This window comes from Dermacentor andersoni, chromosome 4 (assembly GCF_023375885.2).
Source record: "Dermacentor andersoni chromosome 4, qqDerAnde1_hic_scaffold, whole genome shotgun sequence".
Taxonomy (NCBI): domain Eukaryota; kingdom Metazoa; phylum Arthropoda; class Arachnida; order Ixodida; family Ixodidae; genus Dermacentor; species Dermacentor andersoni.
In genome coordinates, this window is record NC_092817.1 from 167761426 (window position 1) to 167787984 (window position 26559).

At 44.5% G+C, this 26559-nt stretch overlaps 1 protein-coding gene across 1 annotated transcript; it reads right to left on the minus strand.

Annotated features, from left to right (window-relative positions):
* Positions 1-6226: 6226 nt before the first annotated feature.
* LOC129386609 (uncharacterized) lies at positions 6227-20944 on the minus strand. Its single transcript, XM_055074696.2, has 5 exons — positions 20022-20944; positions 17828-17901; positions 15341-15467; positions 9528-9601; positions 6227-6372 (listed from the first exon to the last, which is right to left on the minus strand). The coding sequence occupies exons 1-5, from the start codon at positions 20141-20143 to the stop codon at positions 6227-6229; spliced, it is 543 nt and encodes a 180-aa protein (XP_054930671.2). The 5' UTR covers positions 20144-20944.
* Positions 20945-26559: the final 5615 nt, after the last annotated feature.

Sequence of the window (26559 nt, forward strand, 5' to 3'; positions counted from 1 at the left end):
CGGTACTTCAACAAATAGCAACCGCACCTCCATAGGTTGCTGTGTTTATTTTACCGGATATGGACCCGCATATCAGTCATGTATTGGCCCATTGTACTCTGGGCGCTTCAGTGAGAGGCAGTGCCCTGGCGACGGCGATCGGCACAGTCGTCTGGGTCTCCGTTCAGCTGCAGCCAAACAGTCGGCCATTTCACGGGGTCATTCATCGTGCTGTGAACTCAAACAGTTGACAGCAAAAGATCGTATACTCACGGTAAGGGTATAAACAATAGACGTATCCGGCTTCTCAGTTGCGGCAGAGCGAGAACTCGTCAGGTGCGGGCGCGAAGGAGGACGCAGACGGCTGAAGGCGGTGACGTAGGCCATATCGAGGCTTCAAATGCAATTGAGGGACTGGTAATGGCTGCTGGATCTCCTCTCAGACGACGTCAGCAATGAATGCTACTTGAGGCTGCGTCGAAGAGAACATTAAGTAGTTCTTCGCGCGAAACTGTTATTCTTGTCTTGCGGAGTTCGTCAGAGCCTGTAGTGTGAATTTTTCACCTCGGCGAAAACACCAGGCGATGATGTTGCTGAGTGCGCTATTCCAACATCTTTTCAGTGCCTATGGCTTCCGTTAGGAATTTGTGATCGCCTTGGTTGGCTTACGCATCAATCAAGTGTAAACCACTTGCTTTAAACCACGGATGAGGAAGAACGCTTTCCTCTTGGACTCTTGCAGGTCGATGTCGCTGAATTTCTGCCCTGAAGGTCACGGTGTCTTCATTTGGTGTTCGCATTCAACTTTGACCCACTCCTTTAACATGACGCTTGTGAATGTTTGCAGAAATCCAGTAAGAAACTGCGAAACAGCAGCTTGTCCAAGTTTCAATTGTTAAACATAACGGTTATCGCGCAGGTTTCCCGCTAGCTTTCCAGATCACCAAACAGTGATCCGCTTATGATCGATAGTTTCCTTGACTTTTTCATCTCACGTCGCTGCGGGTGACGCAGGCACCCTCACTTTGGCAGTTGCCTGGGCCATGATCTTCCTAGTATCTTGGGGCATACGTTCGTACTCTGGCAGTAGTGGTAGCCTGCGGCTAGCTCACTCGTCATTACGACGTTGACGTTATTTTCATGGGTGGTAGGGTTTGTTCGGTTTCCACGAAGAACCTGTACGAGAAGTCACGTTGTAGTGACGGTGAACAACACAGTCAGAAGAACCGTGAGTCGTAAAAGACTCTTTATTGGGCTAACCGGAACCAGCAAAACAAGATACAGTCGGGCAGTAAGATAGTGCCGGGTACATGAGTCGATCGTTGAAAAAATAATTTCCGAATAAGGAGTATCGGCTATTCTAACTTTCTTTCGTAGAAGATTTCACCTTTATCATTGGCGCTCAATTGTCCTCCAGAATGCACAATGTATTCGCGTTGCGCGTGCCATTTGACAACAAAACTTGGGCAACAATAAAGAAACCAAAAAGATAAAATCGGCAAAAAATTTGGAGAATGTTCTGATGCTTGCAGGAGTGTCATATAATGAGCAGTAACTTAAGATTTGTTAGCCGGTGATACGCGCTTAGATCAAGAATACGGTGTTGCGCGTGTCAATAATATAACTAAAAACTGTATCTCACTCGCAGGGATACGTTTGTCACATCAGGCTAAAAAATTCTACAGCTGTAACTAGTGCAAGTCAAATGAGACGACTTCTGGGTGAATAAGAAACTCCACTTTAAAACCGACACAAGTTCTGCCTCAATACAACAACTAAAATATTCGTATTGAGAGAACACAAATTGAGAAGATCCAGATGGTTAGAATTTAATACAATGTCACTGTTGTCTATGGCGGTATGTACAAGAAAAATTTTCCGTATGAATAAAAGACCCAAAGAGAGAACCAAAACATTGCGTGCATTGAACAATTTGTAAGGGAAATCAATTTCCCCTTGTTTATGTTCACATATTGTCATAAAAGCTTTCTCTGGAAGGCAGCAACGCCTATGGACCACAATTATTGGCAGTTATTTTCTTTTAGTTGAAAAGAAAACTACCTCTTTTTTAAATGGTTTCTGATGAGAGGTGTTCCCTTCTATTCACACTGCAGAATAATTAAAAGGATGGTTACGTAAAGCTTGTTTATTGTACACTGGGAGGCAGCTTCCACAAAACCTAAAGTGTCAAGGATTTTGTGCGAACATTTCAACCTTCTAGTGACAAAACACGAACTTGCATCCAATTAGGGTTTGTCTAGAAGTGAGTTTGGTAAAGCTACGGTGGCGAACAAGATAATCCTGCAAACAGGGAGCTCTAGCCAGGACCTGCAGTATATTTCGACATTCCAAGCATTCGAAATTCTGCTGGAGAAGACACTTTGTCTCGTAATTGCCAAAAATCAAGTGGCATCCCTTATGTCTTGCATTTCACTCAGCAGTTCTGAACGCCCAAAGAAGCCCGTCTCTCCACATGATGCGTTCGGTTAGTTTATCACTAACCCGGAGAATGTCAGTGGTTATTTTTTCCTGCACGGCTCCATGGTCACGTTCCTATGCAACACCCATGGGCGATTTACTTCACTTACGCCTTACTCACACTGTTACGACTGCCCACCCGTATGCGTCACGGGTTGTGCAATAGCTTCAAGTGCATCTCTAAACGAATCTCCACACAACTAGCATCCAGTATTCTGGCAGAGATGTACGTCGAGGTTTTCTTTCTTTGCGAACCGAAATCCACACTGCTTGCACTCATACGACATTTTACTCTAGTGAATTATTTGGCGGTGCCTTTGGAGATGTGAGTTGCGCTTAAAGGAGAGATTACATATGTCGCAAACATAAGGTCTGTCGTTACTGTGTGATTTGACATGACTGTTAAGTTCCGATTTGTTTTTGAATGCTTTTGTACATATTTGGCAGATATATGGTTTCACGCCTGTGTGAATCCGTTCATGATTACGGAAAGTCGAGCTGTGCGCGAATGATTTACCACACATTTGACATTTGTATGGTTTCTCACCGGTATGCATGCGGTAATGTGAAGATAGATAGCGAGCCCTGTTGAAAAATTTACCACATGTTTCACATTTGAGGCTTGGCTTCTCGACAGACGATTGATCACGTGCTCTGACACCGCAGGACTCTTGCTGTTCCATTCCTCCGGCTTCAGTAGCATTCCTGCAAGTATATGGACAAAGCAGCTCAATATGGCCGACTCTTGATGTGGAAAGACGAAAACACCTTTTGCCAGTTTAGAGGTTTACAAACTAAATCGCGCAGTAATGGTAAGGCGACTAACTCAATTCGAGCGCTTATTTGCTTCATTGATATTTAGCGCTCTTTTTGGGCTCTAGACTGGCAGAAATTGAACACTGGTGCTTTCGGTAGTCTGTGATGCTGAACTTGAAAATAGAAACTATTTCCGCTCGAGTTGCAAGCAACACAGAAGCCTTGCTTTATTTAATACTTCATGTATAGCCTACATGAAACAGGTGCAAGTGAGTAGAAATGTCTGTCATTAATGGTTAGTTAGAACGCCGGCCGTCCTTAGCATTCAAAATACTTATGCGCCTACAACACGCTCACAAGAAGAAGTCAGGCAAACGTCCTGACATGTGCCCTCGGATGGGAGACATCCGGCCTTGAAAAAGACTATTGCCTCATCTGAAATACGTCTGCGTTTTACAGCGCAGCTCTTGATGCCCGTTCCTGGGGCGACATTCGGTGGTGTAACCGCGCGAACGAGCACAGCAGCAAAAGACGAAAAACGCGAGCCGTGAACGACGGGGAGGTGGGCACCAAGATCTGCCCCTTCAGTGGCGTTCGCGCGGGATACACATTTCATGCGGATCCGCCCGACCGCTCCTATTGTACTAGAATCTGGTCTCAACCAGAACGCTCGTTTTGTACTATCGTCCATTAGCGTCTGCTCTTGCTCCCACTTGTTTGGTTTGCTTTGTTTGGTTGTCTTGGCTTGCAATTGTTTTGCAATCTGATTGTGTGCGCGACGCGAATTGTGTAGTATTTTTATGGAAGCCAAGCAGGAGCAGCGATTACGCTGGATCAGTCAACCAGTCATTTATAAAACCCATCCCACTTGACCTCTGCTACATGTCTCCGAAAATATTTGCCTCGATATTTGCCTCGAAAATATTTGCCCGGCTATCGTATTCGTCGGTGAATTTTTTAGGTCGCTTTGTAGGCTAACTAGAGTAAAAAAGTTTGGCAGCATTCTCCACTGTTCTAACAGGAAACGAAAGCCTGTTGCGCATATGCTAATATCTAATGCTGTAGAATTGGACGGGTCAGATTTTTTGCAAGACCTAATGAGCCGCAGTATGAAGTAAACGTTTCGCACTGTTGATGGATCTTCTCAAAGTCATATGCGAGAATCTAATGCACTACCCGAACGTCCTTTCATTCTCATTTCCATTGGCTCTCTTTTTTTCTGTCCTTTGCTCGCCTGTTCATTCGTTCAGTTTGTTTCTCTGTTTCCTTTGTTCATATTGGGTGATTACATTTTTGCTTGCTTACGCGAATATGAATCATTCCTGATAATATCCCTTCTTTGTTTTTTTTTCGCTTTCTTATTTTGCCTTTCGTATTTCTTTGTTTTATGATCCCTACCATTGCCCCGCGCCCGTGCATAGGCCAATGAGCCATCCTTTTCATTACCCACTGCGCTTTCTGCGGGTATGAGCCATTGCAACGAGCCACTTAAGGCTTTTGCCTTAATTATTAATTAGAAATGGTACAAAGGCAAACTAGATGCGTGATTTCTAACAAGTATATAGGTGGACTGTTTCCCTACCGGACATCATACGTCTTAATTCAAGCCTGCATATCGAATACGAAGAAAAACTTCCGGGTTCAAGTTTTCCTGTAGTATTTGTACGAAGTCCTAAAATTCGACTCGAATTCTAAATGCACACCGGTCATGCCGAAAGCATCGATCTGCTGACGCGCTCATGATATATGCACCAAAAGCAGCCAGCAGAAATACGCCCAATACTTCGGTATTTTCGTGGACAATTGATGAAATATGCTGCCGAATAAGTTTCTCTTTTTTGCTTTTATCGTCTCGTTGTGAAAATATGCATTACAACGCTCATTGCAATCTCCAGTAATGTAATATAAATACCACGTATTTCTCTCACTGTTTCCGTGGCCAATACCATTTTTCTCGATGAGATAACGAACGCAGCAAGCGTGGAGTTAGGGCATTGCTGATCCGACATATTTTCTTCCGTGTATAGAAGAAAAAACAAACAACGGGCTGTAGAGCAGGGGTGCGCACGGAGTGTATGTCTTCTCCCCAGCCTGTTGCTCTCATTAAATTAGTTCTTACTATTGCGGTAATGCGCTACTTACTTGTATACTTGTTAGTCTTGTTGCGGTTGTTCAGAAGACTCATGCAATGCTATGGTTTGGTTCGAGTCGTGGTGTTACCTTGTACGTCATTTCTAATCATTAAAGCTTGTGCGGTATTGTGACAGGAATATTTATTAAAGAAATTAGAGCTATCAACCAATCGAATTTAGTTTGCTTGAACCAGGTAAATTCCGGCAAATGTATCCATCATAATTTGAGTTTCGGTTTGCAAGTGCAAAAATTATGAAATCGCTAAATATAAGAACAGTGGAAGCACACAATCTACAATGTTACCTAACCGAAAAAAAATGTCGCAGTTCTATTAGCTGCATATCTTGGTGAATCTCAAGTGGACAATTTTATTTCCTTTTGCAATTGGCTTGAAATCGCTACAATGTGTGCGAGCATTGACGATGATCTACTCAAAAAATAGCAAATTTCAGAGTGCTGTGTAATACATGAATTTTGTGGACTCTACATATGTAGTTTGGTGCAGTATAGTATCATTGCATAGGTTTCATTGCTGAGGTATAAAGATGAAATATTGTTTCTTGAACTACTCGATGTTTTCTTAAGTATATGACAACTTGAAAATGTAATTCCTTGAGTTATGATAATATGACATTTCGTTAAATGCCACAAGCTGCAATACTCTTACACTGTTGTCAAGCAAATAATTCCTCACTTTCAGTGTACTTACGCAATAAATCGTGAGCTAAAGCTGCTTGTTTTTGCCGGCACTAAATTTTCTGAACAGCAGCTGATATTTGGCAGTTAGGTCATCGGAACTTCCACCTGTTGCACGTGTACGTCAGTGCAAGCCTAATTCTTGGAGGAATTCACGAATAAAAGAATTCTTACAAATAATTGCTCACCTAGCGTCGTTTCCAGAAGTGCCCGATGCTTCGTCAGTGCCAGTCCGGCTCATACTGGCCACTGTGTAATCGCCACCGCTGCTGCTGCTGCAGACTGGAAGTGTGAGACCGGTGCTTCCGGTTTCTGTTTTGTCTCTATGCCCTGGAACCAGAGGTGCTGATTGAGAAGCAAGAAGAATGGGAGGCGAAAAGTTTTCTTAGAGCCTTGATGCTACCCTGGCGTGTTTATTAGCTGCTCATTCTCACAATTTTCCGAAAAGCGAAAGCTTTTCGGAAGATCATTTGCTCTGGCTAAGCTAGTGCTGAAGTAAACTGCAAGTTTCACCTTCGAAACTGCTAGGGCATAATGCAGCTTAAGGCAAAATATTTAACCCCGAAAGGCGGTGAAACGTTTATGAACGAGAAAATTATCAGCCGCCTGGCCATGTAAAGTTCGTACTTATCGGGCATGATGAAAGAAAAAGAATGTTGCATCTACTACAAAGCTCTCACTCCAAGAAACCCGAAAAGGTTGTCTTTGTACATTCCTGCTGTTGGCTCAGTTTCGTAAGCCTATTGTTATATCTAGGATTGATCTACGGTCGCGTACAGATTTGAAAAACGCTTTTTTTGTACAAACGAAAAAACATCGTGGAAATACAACTCACTATGGGAATAAACGTGATGCCAAGCATTTTTTATGGCTATGGTGCATTTGTGAGGGTTCCGCGACGCCTTACGAAACGGACCAGCGTGTTCGAGTAAATCGAGTAGTTGAGTGCATGACGATGGCAGCACGATTACCACATTGAAGACGATCGTATGACGACAGCGGCCTGACTTCCGCAGCCGTCTGACGCGAATTCATGCCTGCCAAAGTTTGGGTTCAGTAGAGGTGCTGAACAGTTATCATCGAGTGAGACCGGTATTGCGATGTAATCTGCGTTAGGAATTAACATTATACAGCGGTATAAAGTGCTTTTATGTATGTATCACACCGTTAAGGTCGAAACGATGATACTACTTGTATAAAAAAAATTAAACTTTCGCATCTGTTCGACCTTGCCCGATCATGAAGTCGCTACAAGGTCGCACAGGTTTTACGAAGCGTACAAACTTGCACGTAATGCACACACCCTATGTTTCACAGATCTGGGTGCCTCTAGAACGACAGAAGGACGCCTACGATCACGTTCTAATTTCTTTTACATCGTGGACAATTGGTGAACCGGGCTTTTTGCTCCATGGAAGATGTGCGAGACGGTCAGCGGTGACGTACTAATTGTCCTTTTATTCAAAAAGCCCCAGACATGTACCTACCTACCATGATTCGTTGATTTACCTCGCGCGATATCGCACTTATGCAGAAGTTTTGGTGTCGTTGGAGATCCGCAACTCAGTATTACAACGGCGCCAAACAGACTAACACAAAAAAGTTGCATGTGGTTTAGCTCAGGTTAACCCTAGTTGAACTGCGAAAGCAAGAGCTGCGTGGCTACGCTTGTGGTTAAGCGTTTGCTATAGCTATATTTTATAGACACGACAAGACACTGTTCATGTAACGACTAGGCAAGGTGACGACTAGGTAATGTATACACAGCGTCTCATTCCGACGCTCTCGAGCAGTCAAAGCGGTCTCTTCCGCAGTTGAAGAGTCACTCCGGGACGTGGCACGACTTCTTATAGCCCCATCTTTTACGACGCTTCTCGAGGCGTGCGGCCCGTTCTTCTGGCGTCTCTTGAGCGCGTTCTCTCTTCCTCACTTTGTTCTGCCGTTGTTGCGTCTCTTTCGCGCTTTCCATAACGACTAAATGCACTGAGGCGAAGTGCATACATATATACCCCTCCCCGCGAGGCGAAACCTCCTCCCCTCCACCCCAGCGGAGCACATCTGGTGGAGCGAGCGGCGATCGCAGCAGCGTTGAGCGGCGCCATTTGTTGGAGCGCGGCTTCGGCGTTGCTAGGCAACGGAGGCTCAAGGCCGTTCGTCGGCCACGGCATATGGCATACGGCATAGGGCTGCCTGCATACGGCATACGGCGCGACGAGCCGAAATGGCGCGCTGGCTGGCGTGGTAAAGCTTTCGCTTTAAAACATGCCTGGAATGACATATTCTCTCGACGTTAAATGAAACGCGTGCGGTGGAGCGTGCGGTAAGGACATAGCGTGGCAGTTCAGTAATAACGATTGAAAGGTGCAGACATACTGTTTGATAGCAGTGCGGGAGGACACTCCCCTTTTAGTGAGATATTGTCGTTTATGTTCTGGTTCCCATATCTGATACCAGAAAATGAAATAGACAGAAAGCAAGATCTAGAATACCAAAGTATAGACCGCATATGAGCGCGCACCGCGACGATACTGTATGCGCTACCGAATGCGCAATATCGGCGTCAGATGAAACACGAAGAGCGGCTCGCGTGCTATATAGTTTGCGCCGCCATCATTACCGCTGCGTCATCTTTTCTCGCCTTCAAATAAAAGATAACCGGAAGAGAAAACAAAACATCGCAGTATAGGGGGAGCATCATCGCTCAGTGCGGTCAAACCGTATGTGCGTGCCTGTCAATTGTGATGACTGCATAGCACGTACTTTAGTTTCAGTTATGCGCTCTGCTGCTCGCGTTTAATTTAACTTTCTTAGTACATGCCCTGTCTTACGTCGTCTTCGTCCACGTCTGCTGCTCTTCGTTCCATCCAATGATTACGATTATTTTGCAGGATCCTATTTTCGTGCAGTCTATGGTAGGAAGTAGACGCGCAGCCCAGTTCGATTCATCATGCAGTTACCCACTTCAGTAAACAGCCTCAAGAAGAAGCATTGCTACTAATCCAACGTTTTAAGAGCCTTACCGCTGATTTCTATTTTCACGATGAGGGCATGATATCTTGTACTGTAAACCAAGAGCACCTGCTTCGCAGTTGAGGCAAACACTTCTGAAATGGCCAGGAGGTGCCTTGTGGTGCACGTTGCATCCTGCTTTCTTTTGGCATGGCAACCGTCAACCTTACAAATACACATATTGCTTTCATAAGTTTCATCAGGAATGGCATCAGGAATTGCGGAATGATAGCCTACGAACCCTCCTAGTGATGAGAAGATATTTATATAAGGTTAGTGACTAGAAGATTAGAAGAATTTTGTGACTATGAAACCATGCAAAATCATCAGCTCAGATTGGCCGACGCAGAGACATGTAGCTCCAAGCCAGCGGTGTTGCTGTTTGAATGGGTCATGTGCCCTAGCAGACGTTACATTAATCAATCACCTTCAAAGCGACACGTATAACAGCAGGCAAAAAACCTTCTCAGACTTACCGAAGACAGTGGACGTGCTTTCAGCCGGTTCGTACTGCGTGTTCCCTTGGTGAACCATGGTGCTCTCGGAAATTCTAGAACACAAGACAGATATTCACATGAACTGTAGGCCTGATTTGGTTAACATGGGTCGAACAAAGATTGCTGCTGAAGCCAACGTTTCGCCAAGGGCACGCAACTCATGAGGTACACAGATATATGTAGACACGCCAATGTAATCATGCAGACATCTGGTACTCAGATATATTGATCTGAGGCAATATACCGCAAGGTACGAGATCTAAACCAAAAACTATTTTGCCAAGATGAATGGCGAAGGTACTACAGGTATACCAAGGTATTAGATCATTAAACAAAGTAGAGCTTGTGGAATTATAGACGGTGTAATGTCCAATAATAACTCGCCTATTAACCAAACACTTCTTGTGGCATGTGCGCCAAGATGCGCCTAATAGCCTAGCCACTACGAATACTTGTAGTCACAACAATGGCTTTGCGAGGAAAATGAGTAAACTACAGGTGCTTCTCCAAAACCGAAGGTTCTCTGATGCCGCCCCCCTTTACACTTTATTTCCGAAGCACAGATCAGGCCACGTACAATACTTTGTCATCGGGACGCCAGTGCGTTCCGAGGAGTTCTATGCTTGCCGTCTCTTCGTCACCCCTCCCCCCCCCCCTCTGCAATTCACGCGACTTCCAAGAGTCTGCCTCAGCCTCACATGTGTCGTCCGACTTGGGACAGAACGGTGTTGGCGACGATGCGAGCAGGCCTCAAGAGTTGGTGTGGTGAAGATTGTGACAATAGCGCCTAGAGGGAAATCTGGCGCCACCGACTATGCCAGATCGCTAGCGGGCGTTATGACGCCTTTCAAATGCCGGAATAGGGGTGTGCGAGGCGTCGTCTCGAACGTGGCATTGCCTGAAACGTGGTGATCGCTTCATAGATAAAGATTTCTTCAAATCAAGTATTTGTAAAATATTTTCATTAACCACAATTTGGTCTTTCAATAAACTTTACCCACCTACAGTACTTAAATGTGCGCTGACAAAACGTTCCAATGCTAACGAAAATCTTGTCTGTTCTCCAACTTCACCAGCCCGCTTGCACTCGATGCATTTCACATAATTGTAGATCCCGGCACAAGTCACCCTTTTTCAATAACATTTTATATTTGTAATTAAGAAGGTACTGCTCTATACGTACTGTACTGCTCTTTAGTTACAAATTTTATAAACAAATGAACCCTCACTAAAGACGAAATGGTGCTTGCCTGGCCCTAATTCGAAGTCTCCTAGCTCTGCGAGAACGATGCTCATCTATAGTCAGCACATCCCGCATTCCCATGCATTCAACGAAACGGCGCAGTGCCAATTTTCTTCTTATAGATTCAGAACCTCTATAGGTCCTGTGTTTACACGCAACCAAGAGAACGCTCTTTATTAAGTACCAAATGCGATTTTTGTTCGAGGTAAAAAAGGATTTACAGAAGTTGCGATTTCGGAACGACTTGCCTATTCAGGCGCTTTAAATGATAAACATATTCCGTGGACGCGTGCGGAAAGTTGTGCACTATTATTTACTGTGGCCGCAGATTCAACTTGTGGCATCTTGGCATGCAGCAAGCTGTAGAGAATGTAACGAAGGTCGTTGATATCTCGCCAGAAAATGTCGAGACCCTTCGTAACGTGTTCCGCCTATCATCTCAAACTCGTGGAAAAAACAGCGACGCTGGTCATTTAGAGTTTGATCATGGCGGAGACATGCACACCCATCTGGGAAACAGCGTAGCGTCATTTGTCAACGCGCCCCGACGGAGCTGCCACAGCGTGTTTTGCCGCTTTATGGGAACCTATTTTTTTTTCCTCAGACGCCAGCCTTGACGTGCTACGAAAAGTCCACCGCGTGATTAAGATAACGTAGGATTGCTTCCGCCACCGCACCAAATGAGAGTACATGCTGCGGTAAGGGGTAATGATTAAAGAATGCATTGCACTGCTTCTATTTTCGTTATAAAATGCCCAGATGATGATGCCGTCCACGTGGATTGTATGGTTGATGTTGTCGACTCCTAGTTGCTTGGCCAGGCCAATCATGTTAAAGGAAAATTAAAGAGCATGGGATAGATAACAACCGTGGTGCAACTGGGGTGCCTTTGCTGCCAAGGTGAAAATGGTCTAATCCTAAATGCGCGGCCGAGAGGGTGGCCGTGCGATGGCAGAGGACGTCACGAATGTAATTGTAGGCCCGCTCTCCCAGGGGAAGGTAGGACATCTGGTCAAGGATAGCTGCATGGGAAATGCTGTCAGAGTATTGAGTAAGTGTTAAGGGAACGGTAGTTTAGTACTTCATGTTTGAGCTGCTACATAGCGTGTTGAGTAGAGAGGTGAGGGCGAATCTAATGATGGTGTGCGAATAGATTGAGTTGTCTTCGAGGTGAGTGTTGATGCGTTCTAAGAAGGCCTGTTCCATCACCTTGCCTACGCATGAAGTGAGGGAGATGAATTGCATATTTCTCGATCATTTGACAAAATTCTCAGCCAAGGAAGTTAGGCTCAAATTTCAATTAGGAACTTGGAGAACACTCTGCAAAATGCCCAGTTAAACAGTCTCTAACTTTCTATTAGGCATTAGTGTTCTTCCGCTTACTGCATATGACAACGAAATACAAAAATAAATACCACGGGACATGCCCGCATGCCATGGCGATTGCAGCGCACCCAAAATCTCCGGGTACCAACGAACATAACATCTTGCTGGGCATGCTGACACTCAAATGGCGACAGGGCCGTGGCGCAGGCACCGGCTGCGGGAATGACGTCACCGATGTGCTTCCCTCACGGCGGTTGATGATAGCGAAAAGCAGGCGCAGCGGCAGCACATCCGGCTATATGCTATGTTCCTTTGTACGCGGAGTGTCTGGGAGCGCTGTAATCACGTCGCGCAAGCATACATGTCGCGTGGTATATATATATATATATATATATATATATATATTATTTCGCGGGCATCTGTAGTAAGCAGAAAGACACTAGTGCCTTATAGATAGGTAGTTGGAAACTGCCTAATCAGACGTATTGCAAAATGCTCTACAACTTTCTTATAGGAATTTTTTTGCCTGTCTTAATTGCTTCGAAAGTGGGTAATTAATTGGGACTAATTATGCAAGTAAGCAGAATACCAAAAATATTGCGACTTACTCCTTAGAAGAGTCAGCGCTGCATATGGTCGCGTCGTCTTTAGAGTTCATCGGCACGTTTTTAAACTCGGGGGTAAAACTAGCTGGGACACTGTTGTATGACTTGTCGAAGGTTCCAGCGTAATCGCTGGTGCCCGCTATTCTTCCAGAAATTACTACGCAATTCACCTCACGCATGCAATCCGATTACACAGACAGGCTGCGGCGAAACTAAACAGATGCAATAAAGATAACATTTAAATAAGTTCCGAATAAGGCCGGACCTTCTTGAGCTAAACGACAACACTGAGCGGTTAGCGAGACAATGCACTCCCCGGAAAAATATGAATAATGTTAGGTCTCAACACCACCAATCGTATTAATTGAACGTTTTCCACGTGTCAAACCAGTGCACCTCCTATCCAGACGTCAACGCGGCGTGGCCAACGACTAAATGCGCTCACCCCACCACTACATAGAAACCGGAGAAAAGGCTGACAGGGTGGGAGCCACAACGAAGAATTGATAGGCGCAGTTACTTAGACGAGTCAAATCACCCCGCTTCCCTCGGCACTTATCCAGCCGTCAAGACAGAGTGTAAACCAGCTTTTGTCGAGTTCCACGAAAAGCCTTCAGCCCGCCCTTCACCTAGTAGCCATAGAGAAGAAAGTGGCGGGGGGGGGGGGGGGGGGGGGCCAAGGACGAGTGAACTACGAGCGAGTAATTGATTTCTTTCCACAGATCGCACGCCAGTTTCTTCGGTGGCGCAGTTACTGCGGGTTATGGTGAGCATGGGCGTGGTATCGCCACGGAGTCGACGATGGTTATTTGCTACTGGACAGTCTTCAGATTCCCAAGTCGACTAGCCTAGGGAAGAAGACGGTATTAAAAGCAGACTATTTTTGAGAGTGAGGGCAGTGGGTCCTGACTTAAACTGAGAGGTTTAACTTGCTCGTGCCCTTGCGAAATCAAGCCAAGCACATTGACGTGACTTTTACCATTTATTTCTTGCTCTCTCACCGGACACAAAGGATGGAAGCGCTGATTGAGACCAGAGTGGGGCGTCTGGGTCGGTCAGGATGCTGCCACTTGGTAACACAAGCACTTCAACTTGCCGTCTTATCGGTTTAAGACGCGCATGCGCACTACCCCATGCGTATCACGGGTCAAAGTTACGTATCGAGCGAAGTGAAAACAGCCTCTCAACGACAAGTACGGCCGGCTATATACCTGGGGCTCGCCAGCTGACTAACAAAGTGCTACCTAATAGCTGGATCAGGACCCGGATCATGAGACTGAAATAATACGAAGAATAAGAATGGGCTGGGATGCGTTTGGCAGGCATTCTCAGATCATAAACACCAGGTTGCCATTATCCCTCAAGAGAAGAACGTATAACAGCTGTGTCTTATCAGTACTCACGTATGGGGCAGAAACCTGGAGGCTTACGAAAAGGTTTCTACTTAAATTGAGGACGACGCAACAAGCTATGAAAAGAAAAATCATGGGTGTAGCGTTACGGGATCAGAAAAGAGTAGATTGGGTGAGAGAACAAACACGATTTAATGAGATCTTAGTTGAAATCAAGAAGAAGAAATGGGCATGGACCGGGCATGTAATGAGGAGGGAATATAACCGATGGTCATTAAGGGACACGGACTGGATTCCAAGGGAAGGGAAGTGTAGCAGGGGGCGGGAAAAAGTTAGGTGGGCGGAGGAGATAAAGAAGTTTGCAGGGACAACATGGCCACAATTATTACATGACCTGCGTAGTTGGAGAAGTATGGGAGAGGCCTTTGCCCTGCAGTGGGCGTAACCAGGCTGATGATGATGACCTAATAGTTTTCTTCTCGTGGTCTTTGGAACATTTTCAGGGAGGTAAAAATATTTGATATTCCCACCTGCTGTAGTGAGGACCGTACCAAAAAAGAGACAGGAAGGACATGAAGGAACACGTCCGTGTGCGAACACCGCCAGCTCTATAGCCTAATCCCACCGCCGCTGTTTTTCAGGGACCAGGGGCCTTCATCAAGCGTCGCCAGTCCTCTATGAAAACACGTGACAATATAAAACCTATACTATCCGTTGTTACGTACCCAAACCATGGCCTGATTTTAAGGCACGCCATATTGGTCGACTTTAGATTATCTTCGAGCACTCGGCTTACTGGCGGCGTACCCATGCTCAATTTTCTCGTTAAACTTAGACATAACCCTGTTTTATTTTATGGACCTTAGATCAGCATCTTTCCTTCACAATCTTTATATATTCCATAGCGGGGAGTGAGTAAGCAGGTTAGAAACCTGCAAGTGTGCCGCACATTGCAGCGTGGTAACAGGATGGCAAATGCGGGGAGCATGTGTAGTTTCTTGGTTGCCGCATGGGGTGCGCATAGTGTCGTGTGGTGTTCCCTCCCTCTTACTCTGTGCTTGTCCCGTCGCGCTGTTGCAACTATGAAGTACGTCAAATAGCCTGCTCTGGCCGAACGCCCAAAACTGCCAATGCAGTACTGTTTAAGCCATCAGAGCTAGACCTCAAGAAAAAAATTACGGAGTAGAGGCATGATTGTTACACTGGTAGCCATCTGAGTCCTCTCCGAGTTGCTTTGCAGTGGAACTTTTCAAAATGTGAACTTACGTGAGGCCGCCTTCGAAATTGGCTAATGCTTCCTTCATGCCAGCGCGGCTTGTGCTGGGCCTTGCGTGGTCGATGCTGCTGACGCCCCCCAGATGCTGGTAACTTGTGATGCCATTGTCAGGGACGGCTGTATGGCATAAAAGTAGAGCGTTCATTCGCCGTATTGCAAAGACAATTCGTGGGAAATCAATATTTCATGCTCATTGCGCCAGGCAACAAGCTTTTACTGGTGGGGAAACTTTACTGTTGTGCTTCCGTACACAGTGCTTTTTTTCTTTCTGCAACTTTCTTGAATGCATGCAAGAATTTCATGGCGATGAAGAAGCCAAGTACGATGAAGATTGCTCAGTAATGGTTTCTCCTGAAGATTATCACGTTTTATCTCAAACCGTGAGCATAACACGACAGTGGTCGAAGTGAAACACGACATGTCGGTTTGTTGTGCGTGGAAACCTTGACCCAATATAGTTTCTGTGTTATCCAGTAATAAACACAATAGATGTCTCAGGAAGTTCTTGCTTGTTGTTCATCTATTACGAGCAGCAGCCTTAGACGACAAAGAGAACTTGAGAGGTCGCATTTCTACCGAGGGATTTTCAATTTTTGTTTGACATCAGCCGCTAATTTATTGACCTTCTATGACAGATAGGTGCGACATCCAACAACCTACAAACCTTTCGGAAACTGGTTATCCGAAACCCATTTGGTGACTCCGGTAGCTGAAGTTTCTAAGCACCAGCTGTAAGCAGTGCTTGTTTTGCAGCTCATTAAGAACGCTAAAGCGGCTGTCCTCGCCAATCTTCCTGTGTAGGTCATCAACAGACTATAGGACAACTATCCAAAAGATTGCTCAATGCGCATATGTAAGAGTCCTATTGCAGACACCAGGTCAGCTTGGAAAGAAATGCGCAAGTGTTAATTCACGGGGCAATGCCACTGAACTATGCAACGGAAAGCATCAAAGAGAATTAAATGTGTGGACTGTATGTATAGAGCTGCTAGGATTTTACCTAGGTGCACATCTTCCCTATACCTGCGCAGAAATTGCGTGAAATTGAGAATAAAACGCGAGAGACCTAAAAGGTGAAATTAATGCCGAGCCTTCCTCAAGATGACTGTCGACGCTACTGCATTTAGCATTAAAACTGCAGGTACACGCCACATTTTGAACGCAGTTTTGTTTACAATATGAAGGCTAAGAATGTTCATGGCATTGTTACACCGACATGCCTGAGTCTGCGCCTTTGTACGTCCAAGAAAAGATTAAACGCGCATTTCCAACCACCGGAACTAAAAATATGAGTTTCATCATCCTTGACTTCGGAGGCGGTACAGTGTTATTGTATAGACGTAATTTAAGGAACTCATTTTTATAGTCAGGCATTCTCAATTTGATTAGCGGCTCCGGTGAAGTCCCAACGTTCGTGAGGCCTGCGAAATAGGTTGCAAAGATGCTGGAAGAACGAATGATGCCTGATGTATTCAAGGAATGGTAATCGCCTTACATAAAAGAACATTGATCTTAGAATGCCGGTATTTCGGCATGGTGTTGATTTTCTTGTTAAGAAATCATTACAATTTCGAGGTAGTAACCCACGCGTTGGAAATTGCTGGGTACTATGATTCGTACTCGGTGAACACAAATAATGTTGCAGACGGCCTATAGTTGAGTTATTTGGTAACAATTTACGGTATAAGAGCGCGAACTGCCTAGCAATTTTGTCTCCTGGCGTTACATATTCAAGAAGTTGCGAAGGTTTTTATGCTGCGGCTGCGACTTGGCTTGCTGGTATGAAAGAACCAAGAGCTTAAATATAAACTACTTCGGGCTGCCCCAAATTGAATGCTGTAACTTCAGCATTCGGCCGCAATGGGATACGTCCGCCGCTCGTAACATGCTATGGGTGAGCAATCATTACACTGTGCTGAAAACGTGACAGTACCGCAACGACCCTCCAGTGAACACGCCTGAAACACCGCCGTAATTGCACAATTGCACATCTTACTCTGCATTCGCATGAAAGCACTTGCTGTGCCATGCAGCTTGATCAATTTAAGGGAAACATTATCACGATATAAGCAGGACAAATTCACTGAGATTCCGCTTGGCAAATAAACTTCACCAATGGTCAAGTTATGACTCCATTTACGATGGAATTAGTCACTGCATGGAATGAACAGTCTCGGCTTCTGCTATTATTTAGTAGTGTCCTTTACCAGCTCACTTATACGTGAACATGTTCACTCAGTAGCTTTTACTGCGTATTGCTATGCATGAATTTGCATATGTTCAGATAAGCACAAATTTATCAGTAAGGACTGTTGTAAGCTAGTTCATGCGGAAAGCGTCTTGACTGCCCTAGTAAAATGCATCCTTGTACGCAAGAAATGTACCGCTGCCGCGGTAACCGCAGGGGATACCTCCTACCTTTGTTGTGAACTATCTTCGCAAGTTCAACCTGTGCCAAATGACCATCGCCTACGTACCTTCGACGTAAGTCCCGTCGGTTATCGGCGTGGGCTGTGTGTTCCACTGGTACTTCCACGCGTCATCAGGAATACTGCGTTTAATAAATTGTTGGTCAGTCAATCACAAGCTGTGACAAGAATGTTTCCATTTATGTTTTATTAAAACAAAGTTCTGAAGAAGTAAAGTCTTGTTTCTTAAGCGCGCTACTTGCAATGGTTCGTTCTCATCAAAGACTGACTATGATGTCTGGCATAGGACGAACGGAACACCCGGGGGATTGCACGGAGCAGAGCACTCATCCACTATAGTCAAAACGGCACCTTCACTTGCACGAAAACTATCAGTTTAACTATTAAAGTACTTACAATGGGTCCTACGTAGTTTGTTGTATATAATGATTGCTTCACCTGCCACAGGGAGAGAATCCTAACAATAATTTCAGAATAAAACTTTGACGCATGGAACATTTCTTGCATCGATAATTCACGTTCAAGTATAAGAATGACAATGTGCAGATGGTTTCTACAATTATGATGAAAACCTGCGCTGGTATTTGAAAAATTAGTATTTGCACCTTCCTGATGTGATTCGGCATCGCTGTGTTGAGTTTGGCATTTTCACGGCTATAACAATCATCACTCAAACATCCGGCAGCTATGACTGATATGTCATAGTTTAGGTATTAAATGAAATTATGGCGTCAAATGACTTGCGCGGGAGAATACAAAAAGATTTCTGTCTCTTAGCCAAGTAATAATTTGAATACTAACGAACAAAATGACGAGATCGAATGAAATAATCACGAACTTGAATGATGTTCAAAAATATTTGTTTTCAAGCGATGATAAGCTTACTTCTGTGTCACTCGCCCGAACCTATCTCACAATTCTTTGAAAGATAAAGTTTATTGTGAGAACAGCATTAAAAATATACTGCTAAACATACAATGTTTAACAAGAAAACAGCTGCAATGCGACGTGCTACTGCATTTGTTCACAAATGGTAAAGGGTACCGTAGAATATCATGACATTCAACTTCTTTATCCATGTGGCACTAGCTAGCCCAACTTATATAGTTATTTAAAAAGTAAACGATGTAAAGCCCAGTAATCTAAACTTCACTTGTAACAACATTAAAAATAGAAAGCAATACCTGCATCGCCCAAACAACTCCAAGCGGAAAAGTGTGTTTTCTACTGAATGCGCATTCGTTGCCGTTAAGCAACACATGGAAATGGAAGCGCAATAGTTTTAAACCAACCTGTGGCATTTCATTCACAGGGTTTATGGTTCCAAAAATTAAAGGTTTAAAGCGGGCAGTACCTTCTTGGTCACAGTTTCTTCTTAATTGACAAATCACAGTATTGTGGTGTAACTAGTCCTGTACCTAGTATTGTCTAGAAACACGTACGTGGTGGCACAGCAAGTGTTCACTGCAGTTCAAACTAATTTCGGGGTTTCTCGTGCAAGAGCCACGAATTGATAAAACGCATGCCACAGTAGTAGACTGAACATACATTTTCACTACCGTTGTTTCTGTAACAATCACATAAATGCAAACACCGACCTTTTTGCAGTGTGCTTTCATCGGAATTCGACGGTCACTCCCGGGATTGAAAACGGGACTTCGAGCTATAGCATCCCTTAGCGGGTGTGCAGTGCAATAATCACACATAAACAAAAAATAGTTTCTTATTTTAGTACGTTCACTTCATATTCTGAAAAATGTGATCATGAGCGCTAAACAGCTGACTTTACGCTGAACATGGCAATATTTTGGCTCCGACAGTGCATCGACGCGTCTAGATCTAAGAAAACCTCCTATCTAAATGCTCACGCTTCCTGTCAAAAGTAGGCATTTATAAAAATTAAATTATGGGGTTTTACGTGCCAAAACCACTTTCTGATTATGAGGCACGCCGTAGTGGAGGACTCCGGAAATTTTCACCACCTGGGGTTCTTTAACGTGCACCTAAATCTAAGTACACTGGTGTTTTCGCATTTTGCCTCCATTGAAATGCGGCCGCCGTGGCCGGGATTTGATCCCGCGACCTCGTGCTCAACAGCCCAACACCATAGCCACTGAGCAACCACGGTGGTTGAAGGACGAATTTTAAGTGGGGACAAATGTACACATATACATGCCTATTATATGGGGCGTGTCTAAAGGTAACAGTATTGAAAATAGGATTACTAAGCTGTAAAACTCACGTTGTGTAGGCGCCCAAGGTAGATGAAGCGCCCATGGTACCGCCATAGCTTGTGCTTGCTGTTGCCTCGTCCGTCATACCAAACTCAGGAGGCCTGTATTCGTAGCTTCTTTCATCAGCCATGCTTGATGATTCGATGCCGTGTAACTGGCGTGTATTCACGAATGCGCAATGTTGAATCACCACACATGCGCACTCAATGCCAAGAAAGAACGGAAACTAATCAAAGTTTTATCACTTCGGCATTTCGATTGAAATGATACCGCTCGGCTAAAAAAAAAAAAAAAAAAAACGAGACATTTGGGTGCGCCACTAGCTTGGCACAACTGTGCAAATTTTCGAACGCTAGCAGAGGTGCCTCGGTTAACTTTGCTATCTCTCCGCCGCATGATCTACCCAAACTCACCCTCACTTACAACAACAAAAACGAAAAATGTACATTTATCGGATGTTCATGTAACTTATCTTCGTGGTCCTCTCAATGTGAAGGGGACACCATGCTGGTAAGATATTGTTGCTCGTGTAAGCATTCGCGGAAGTGTAGGAGGTATACAAGTTAAGTTATCTTGAACTAGCGTATGACTCCCCGATGCTGCATTTCTGCTCACTGCTGTGGCAATCTCTGGCGCAGTTGAAATGAAGCAGGTAGTTCTTTCCTGACGAGTGGCGCTCGCTTTGTTCTGTTACCCACAAATTGCAGTGCTGTCTTCGCCAACCTCTAGCAATAAAAACTGCAAGTACTTCGCACTTGCCGCGTTTCTTCTATAACAAACGCGCACGCGTCGTGTATAGCTGTAGCTCAATCATACCCCGGCACACTGCTGACAGTTTTTTGGGATTGCTCCAAAGTTGTAAATTGCCTTTCACGTCCAGCACGAACAGCGGTGCAGTCGTTAAACGAAATACGTTTCTGCGCACTCCAACCCTCGCATATTTGTGTTGCACAAACGTTACCCAAAAATTGATAACGAAGAGTCAAGTTCGCTACCGTTATAAAATTTTCTGGTATGGATCCACAACAAATAAGGGGCCGCGAGCTCAAACAAGCCGAGTCAGCAGTCGAATCAGTTTTTCCTTGTGCTGTGGACGTGAATCCGCTCACGGCCATGTTTTCGCCGTCGTTTGAATTATAAAGCGGCAAGGTGTAATTTACACGTGCTTCCATTGCTTCACAAGAATGCTTGCGCTACAAAAGTTTCCGCCGCTGCAAACACGAATGAATTTATCGAGAGCAAATCGAGGAAAGTTAAGACGTCTATCGTTGTTGAACTTATTCTACATCGTGCAGGTTTCAACATGCTATTTGTATTATTTGTATTTGCTGCAGTTGTGCCAGTTGAAAATATTATATACTGAGCATCAACTGGTGATTTTACCACGCTAACCGGTCCGACAACGCAAGTTAAATAATTAAATTGTGTCTATTTTTATTGCGTATACAAGAGTGTAAAGTCTCGCCAATGGGGGGATTGCAGCGCTGGAGAAGAAGCAGTCTTTCAGAAGGACAGCAGTCTACACTGACAATTTACTGATGTCACATAGAAAGCCTACAGGTGCTTATTAGGCGATAGAAGCGCAGTACAGTAATTCATTCCTTCATGAGAACAGACGGGTGGGATATTGTTGGTTCCACAAAACTTGAGGCAACACGTGAACACGCAAGTAGGACAACAGAAGAAAGGCGCTCTCTTCATTCACTTCTGTCGTCTTACGTGGCTTTCTTCCGCTTTATCTCCAGCAATTCATTTATTACTGCTGCCCGATACGGGTATACTTTTGGTTTTGAATACCTTTCGGAAACTAAGCACCTGACAGTGTGGCCTTCGTAGAGTAATATGTGCTCCAAATGCTAAACGGAACGGTATTTCTTTCCGTGCCTAGTATAATAAATGCTTTCTAAGTAAATTTGTCAATGAACATTGTTATCAAGTGCAAGCATAGCTGGACATTGTTCAAGTTATTACGTAAAGCTCGTAAGTAAATTTCTTAACTTATGCAACAGCTTTGCAGCTGCGTAACACTGTGTAGCAAATACTTTAATTGATGCAATATCTTACTTGAAAAATGAATGGTTGCAGTGTTTGTACTTCTTTGCCACGAAGTACATTCTTGCTAAGCGTGTTAAACACAGTTTGTGGAAACCTACGTAAAAACATTTTTGGCTGTCAAGGAAAAACGTACCGCATGCACCCATAGTTAACATCACGATTACCTGCGCGACGCAACGAAAGTATGAATTGCGATAAAGTTTCACTTTTGAAACTTTCCCCAGCGTTCTCTTCAGCCTGCCGTTGCGTAGTACTCTACGAATTACCTTTCTGGTTCGATAAAATTTTCCGTGCTTGGGTATCGACGAAGTAACGAAGTATGCGCCGTGTTTTGTTTTGTTCCTTTCGTGTCCTTTTGCAATCCTCATTCCCCCCGGAAACTCATCTTTTTCGTGTATTGCCTTTCGTTTGCGGAAGTAGAAATTTTAACAGGACAGCGTTAAGCGCCCCGTACGTATTACACAATATACGGTGTCGGCGCCCGGCGCCGGCGTCCCCGTGAGGAAATATTCCCTTATATAGTAGAGCATGGCACCTATAATGCGAAGACGTCCGATCGTTCCCCACCTGCAGCATGTTGTTTCTTCATCCGGTTTCAAATGCATTAATTTATCATTTCTTTAATTCAATTAGTAAACACAAGTAATTTTTCCTGTGTTTCCCTTGGTATCCTCGTTTGTTGGCTTCTAATGACATCATTCATAAAAATTAGGCCCCACGGTTAACCACTTTTCGTTTCTTTTATATTGAAGTACATGTACATACCGCGCCTTGCCGTATGACTTGTTGTATATGGGAATTACGATTCAAAACCGTTATATCACTTAGGCTGCGAATACCTTGTCTTACATTCTTGACAACGTTATTCCACGGAATTTCAGAATGATAGCCCAGCAAGGAATGTCGTGAACTAAACATAGGCAGCGCGTACCTTTCATGTTGAATCTTCTGCGACTGAAATAATAAACATGCAAAAATTAACGGAAACCTGGAATTTGCGTCTTTATTTTGTTTTTGGTGCTGCTTTGCACAATCTCCAAGATGGTCCACGCAAGAGGCGGCGTTTCTACAAGAAGCCTCGTCTTCCTGGATAGCATTCACTGGCACCGTTTCACGGTAAACCTTACGGTTGCATAGGTCGGGGTATACATGAAATCTAAGCCAAAAACGTGTGGTGACTCCGGCCAGGGGCTTTAAAGGCTCTGTAACTCAGCATGGGCTCAACTGTCCTTATCGTCATTCCTCCGGACATGACTGAGCCGTTCACGATGATGGAAGAAAAGGTCCGATCTCCATGAGCTGGAGTCCTTGGTGCGGTGTCACACCAGACACCGGCCTAAACCTAAGCACCTACGGGGCCAAATCTGAAGGAACCGCATCATCGTGTACGAACAGCGGAATCTACATTAGGCGTCACGAGAAATTAGTGAAATACTCATTCTTGGTGTTCACTAGTATCGACATGTGAACACGGCAGTGCCCTCGGGGGTTCTCCTTGTAATTCCAGCTTTCCAAGACGTGCTCAGCCAATGCTCCACCATGCAGTACTTTTACATGAATCGCCGACGAACAAAACTGCATATCCCTGGCGTATATTTTTTAACGCGTAGATGTATTTCGTAAACCTGCGTAATTGCCACAGTTTTAGTTTCTTCGCACTTAGTGAGGGTCCGCTACTCGCCTCTTTATCTTATTGCGCACAAATCGAAAGCAAATGTTTGGGGGTGCCAACTACTTTTTTGTTTAGGACAGCATTTATATTGCTGATCTGTTATTTAAAGCATCTTTGTACGGTGCTTTCAAATAAGCTAGCTCATGAGGCCCAATTCGCCATCCATGATTACTTTTCTTGTTCAGTCCGTTGATTAGTGCGGAAGCAGGCACTTCATTGTTCGCACACAGTACTTCAAGACTGCGAGGGTACCATGCAGTTTGGAATCTAGAAACAGCATTTATTTGTGCTGGTGACTTGTGCTGCAGTCTTGAACCTATGGAGTTATTCCTGGCATACGTTATGACGTTATATTTTTGCTCAGCAGTATGTTGTCTGTTACGTTGTTGTCACCTAAACCGGTAAAAAGTCGTCAAACACCAAACAACGATGGCCCTACATCACCTAACTCGCAACGATTCTTCAATTCGTCTTTCCTTGGTTTGGACTATTGGATATTCACATGCCATCTCGAGGTTAACTTTAAGAAATGAATAGGCGTTGCTCTCGGTTTGAATCCATGGTAGAGCATGGCAGAATCTTTACATTGCCAAATAAAGCAACAACTGCAATACGTGTTCATCGCCTAAATAAAAATGCCTCTGTCCGCACACCATTCCGAGAATTGCTGGTGGTCTTGCACGTTCGTGGATATATAGTGCACTATGCCTCGTGGCACGTGAAATGTGTTAGACATTCATTTCGGTGAAAAAACTGGGGGCCATCAAAAAATTGAGGACATGATAAGCACGTGTTGTGCAGAAAAATGTCCTTTAACCACGGAAGTGTGTAAGAACGGTAGCCAGGAAAATGTTTATTCTTGGTATTAGCGCCTATAAATATTAGCATTACGATTCACATACCCAAGCAAAAACATGTTCCCTGCGTTATTTCTAGATCAAACATGCTTTCTGCATATTCGTGTATAATGTAGAAACCTGAAGCAAAACCTACGTAACCATCTCGTCGTCTTTCATTCCTTGCCGGTCACCCTTTTTCTCCCTTGACGAAATTCGCTAAAGTGTTATCTAATGTCCTTAATGGTAAACCTGCTATAGCTGCCAACTGAGACGCGAACAGCAGAGTTAGTGTCAGAAGCATAATTAAATGTTTAGTGCCCACGGTCCCTAAGTCATCCGCCTTCACAGGCGGACAGGTCTGTTTAGCCTCAGCGGACTGCGATGTTCGCATTATACTGCAACATTCTCTTCTGTTTAGTTCCTCTTTGATTTCAAAGCGAGTTAACAAAAATGAAAGAAAAGATGCGAAAATATCACCGTATATGAAGAGAATCCTCGCACAGTGCAGTCAAACCGGGTGTGCGCACATGTCTAAGATTACTGGTAGATGGTGCACACATTACCTTCAGTTATGCTCCGGACGCGGGCTTCGCTGCTGGCGTTTTATTTGACGCAGATAGTACGTCTGTAAGTATTGTGAGTCTACGCAGATACGTCCCAACAGGATACGAGGTTTCACTGTTACTATCGAATAACCTTCCGCTTAGGTGCGGGTTAATCGTCGATATTTTCACACTGCAGTGGCGGTGAAGAACATAGCAGCAAGAACCCTGAGTCGTGAAACCAACACTTTATTGAACGAAACTGTGCCCAGAAAACAAGTTACACTCGTGCTGTATGTAAGCGCCGAGTATATGCGTGAATAGTCAGAAAACTGATGCCCAGCTGGAGCGCGTCGGTTATTTATAAATGATTATTCGACAATGCCCGACTAATCACATCTGCTCGTGCTTCTTCCAGAATGCAAAGCGCAATTCTCTTCAAGCATGCAGTGTGATTACAAAACGTTCCACGACAACACAGACCACTGACAAAACCTTTGAGTGTGGACGTGAATGGTCTGATACAAGAGCGACCGTCAGGCGCCGAGCGGTACTATAACACTAGTTAGCCGGTGAAACGCGTTCTCTGGAAAAATAGAAGTACAACTGTCAATGTGCCTGTCTTAAGAATTATCGTCGCGATGTTATGAGCCCCACACAAGAGCGAAAAACGAAACCACACGCAGTCAAGAAAAATAGCAAAACAGCGAATTCCAGAATTCGACAGCACTGGTAGTACGGCTAAAGACGCACAGCATGGACTACGTAAGTGTGTGAGGAGGCACCGCTGTGATTGCGCGCCGTAAGACGAATTGTCTTGTTGAGTATGAAATAATGTCGTAGTAGCTATTCAGCCAGTTCACGTCGGCGTATCGGGGTCCAAAGCCGGACACGGTAACCAGGCTGGTATTCCACATAGCCTCGTCGAAGATTGTAGCGTCGTCTCTTGGACTATGAGTGGTGCCTAATATATAGGTGGGTGAGTTGTCAGTCACGCTTTCCGGATCCACGCTAAAGGGAATGTATCTTACATGAAATAATGTTTGAAATGGCGGGCAACAATGCCTTCCAGTGAAGAATACAGAACCAATGGTTGTCTTTTAGGCAGGACTCATTTCGAGCGCTTCTGAGCAGAAAGACTAGATCGGATGCAATGAAGCCTAGAGCGCAAAAATACATTGTTGCAAGCAACGTAACTTCATGGAACGTGGTTTTAACGACTCGTTTTCAGGAAAGAGCACAGAAAGAATGCACAAATTCTGTTCTAACGGAATGGCGTTATAACAATATTACATCAAGGCAGCAACCAACTAGCCCGTCTAAGTTTGTTAAAGGACGCTGACATTGCTTCTCAGGTGTCACCCATACCTGTCTCTGCGAAAGATTCATTTTATTGTTAGAGTGGCATGGACAAGTTGTAGTTGCAGATAGGAGGCTC

Excerpts from the sequence above, each read along its gene's own strand:
- LOC129386609 (XM_055074696.2), bottom strand. The coding sequence starts at position 20,143 with ATGGCTGATGAAAGAAGCTACGAATACAGGCCTCCTGAGTTTGGTATG. Across the intron at positions 17,902-20,021 it reads ACCTTGGGCGCCTACACAAC|TATTCCTGATGACGCGTGGA; the intron begins GTGAGTTTTACA and ends TATTAAACGCAG. Across the intron at positions 15,468-17,827 it reads CGACGGGACTTACGTCGAAG|CCGTCCCTGACAATGGCATC; the intron begins GTACGTAGGCGA and ends TATGCCATACAG.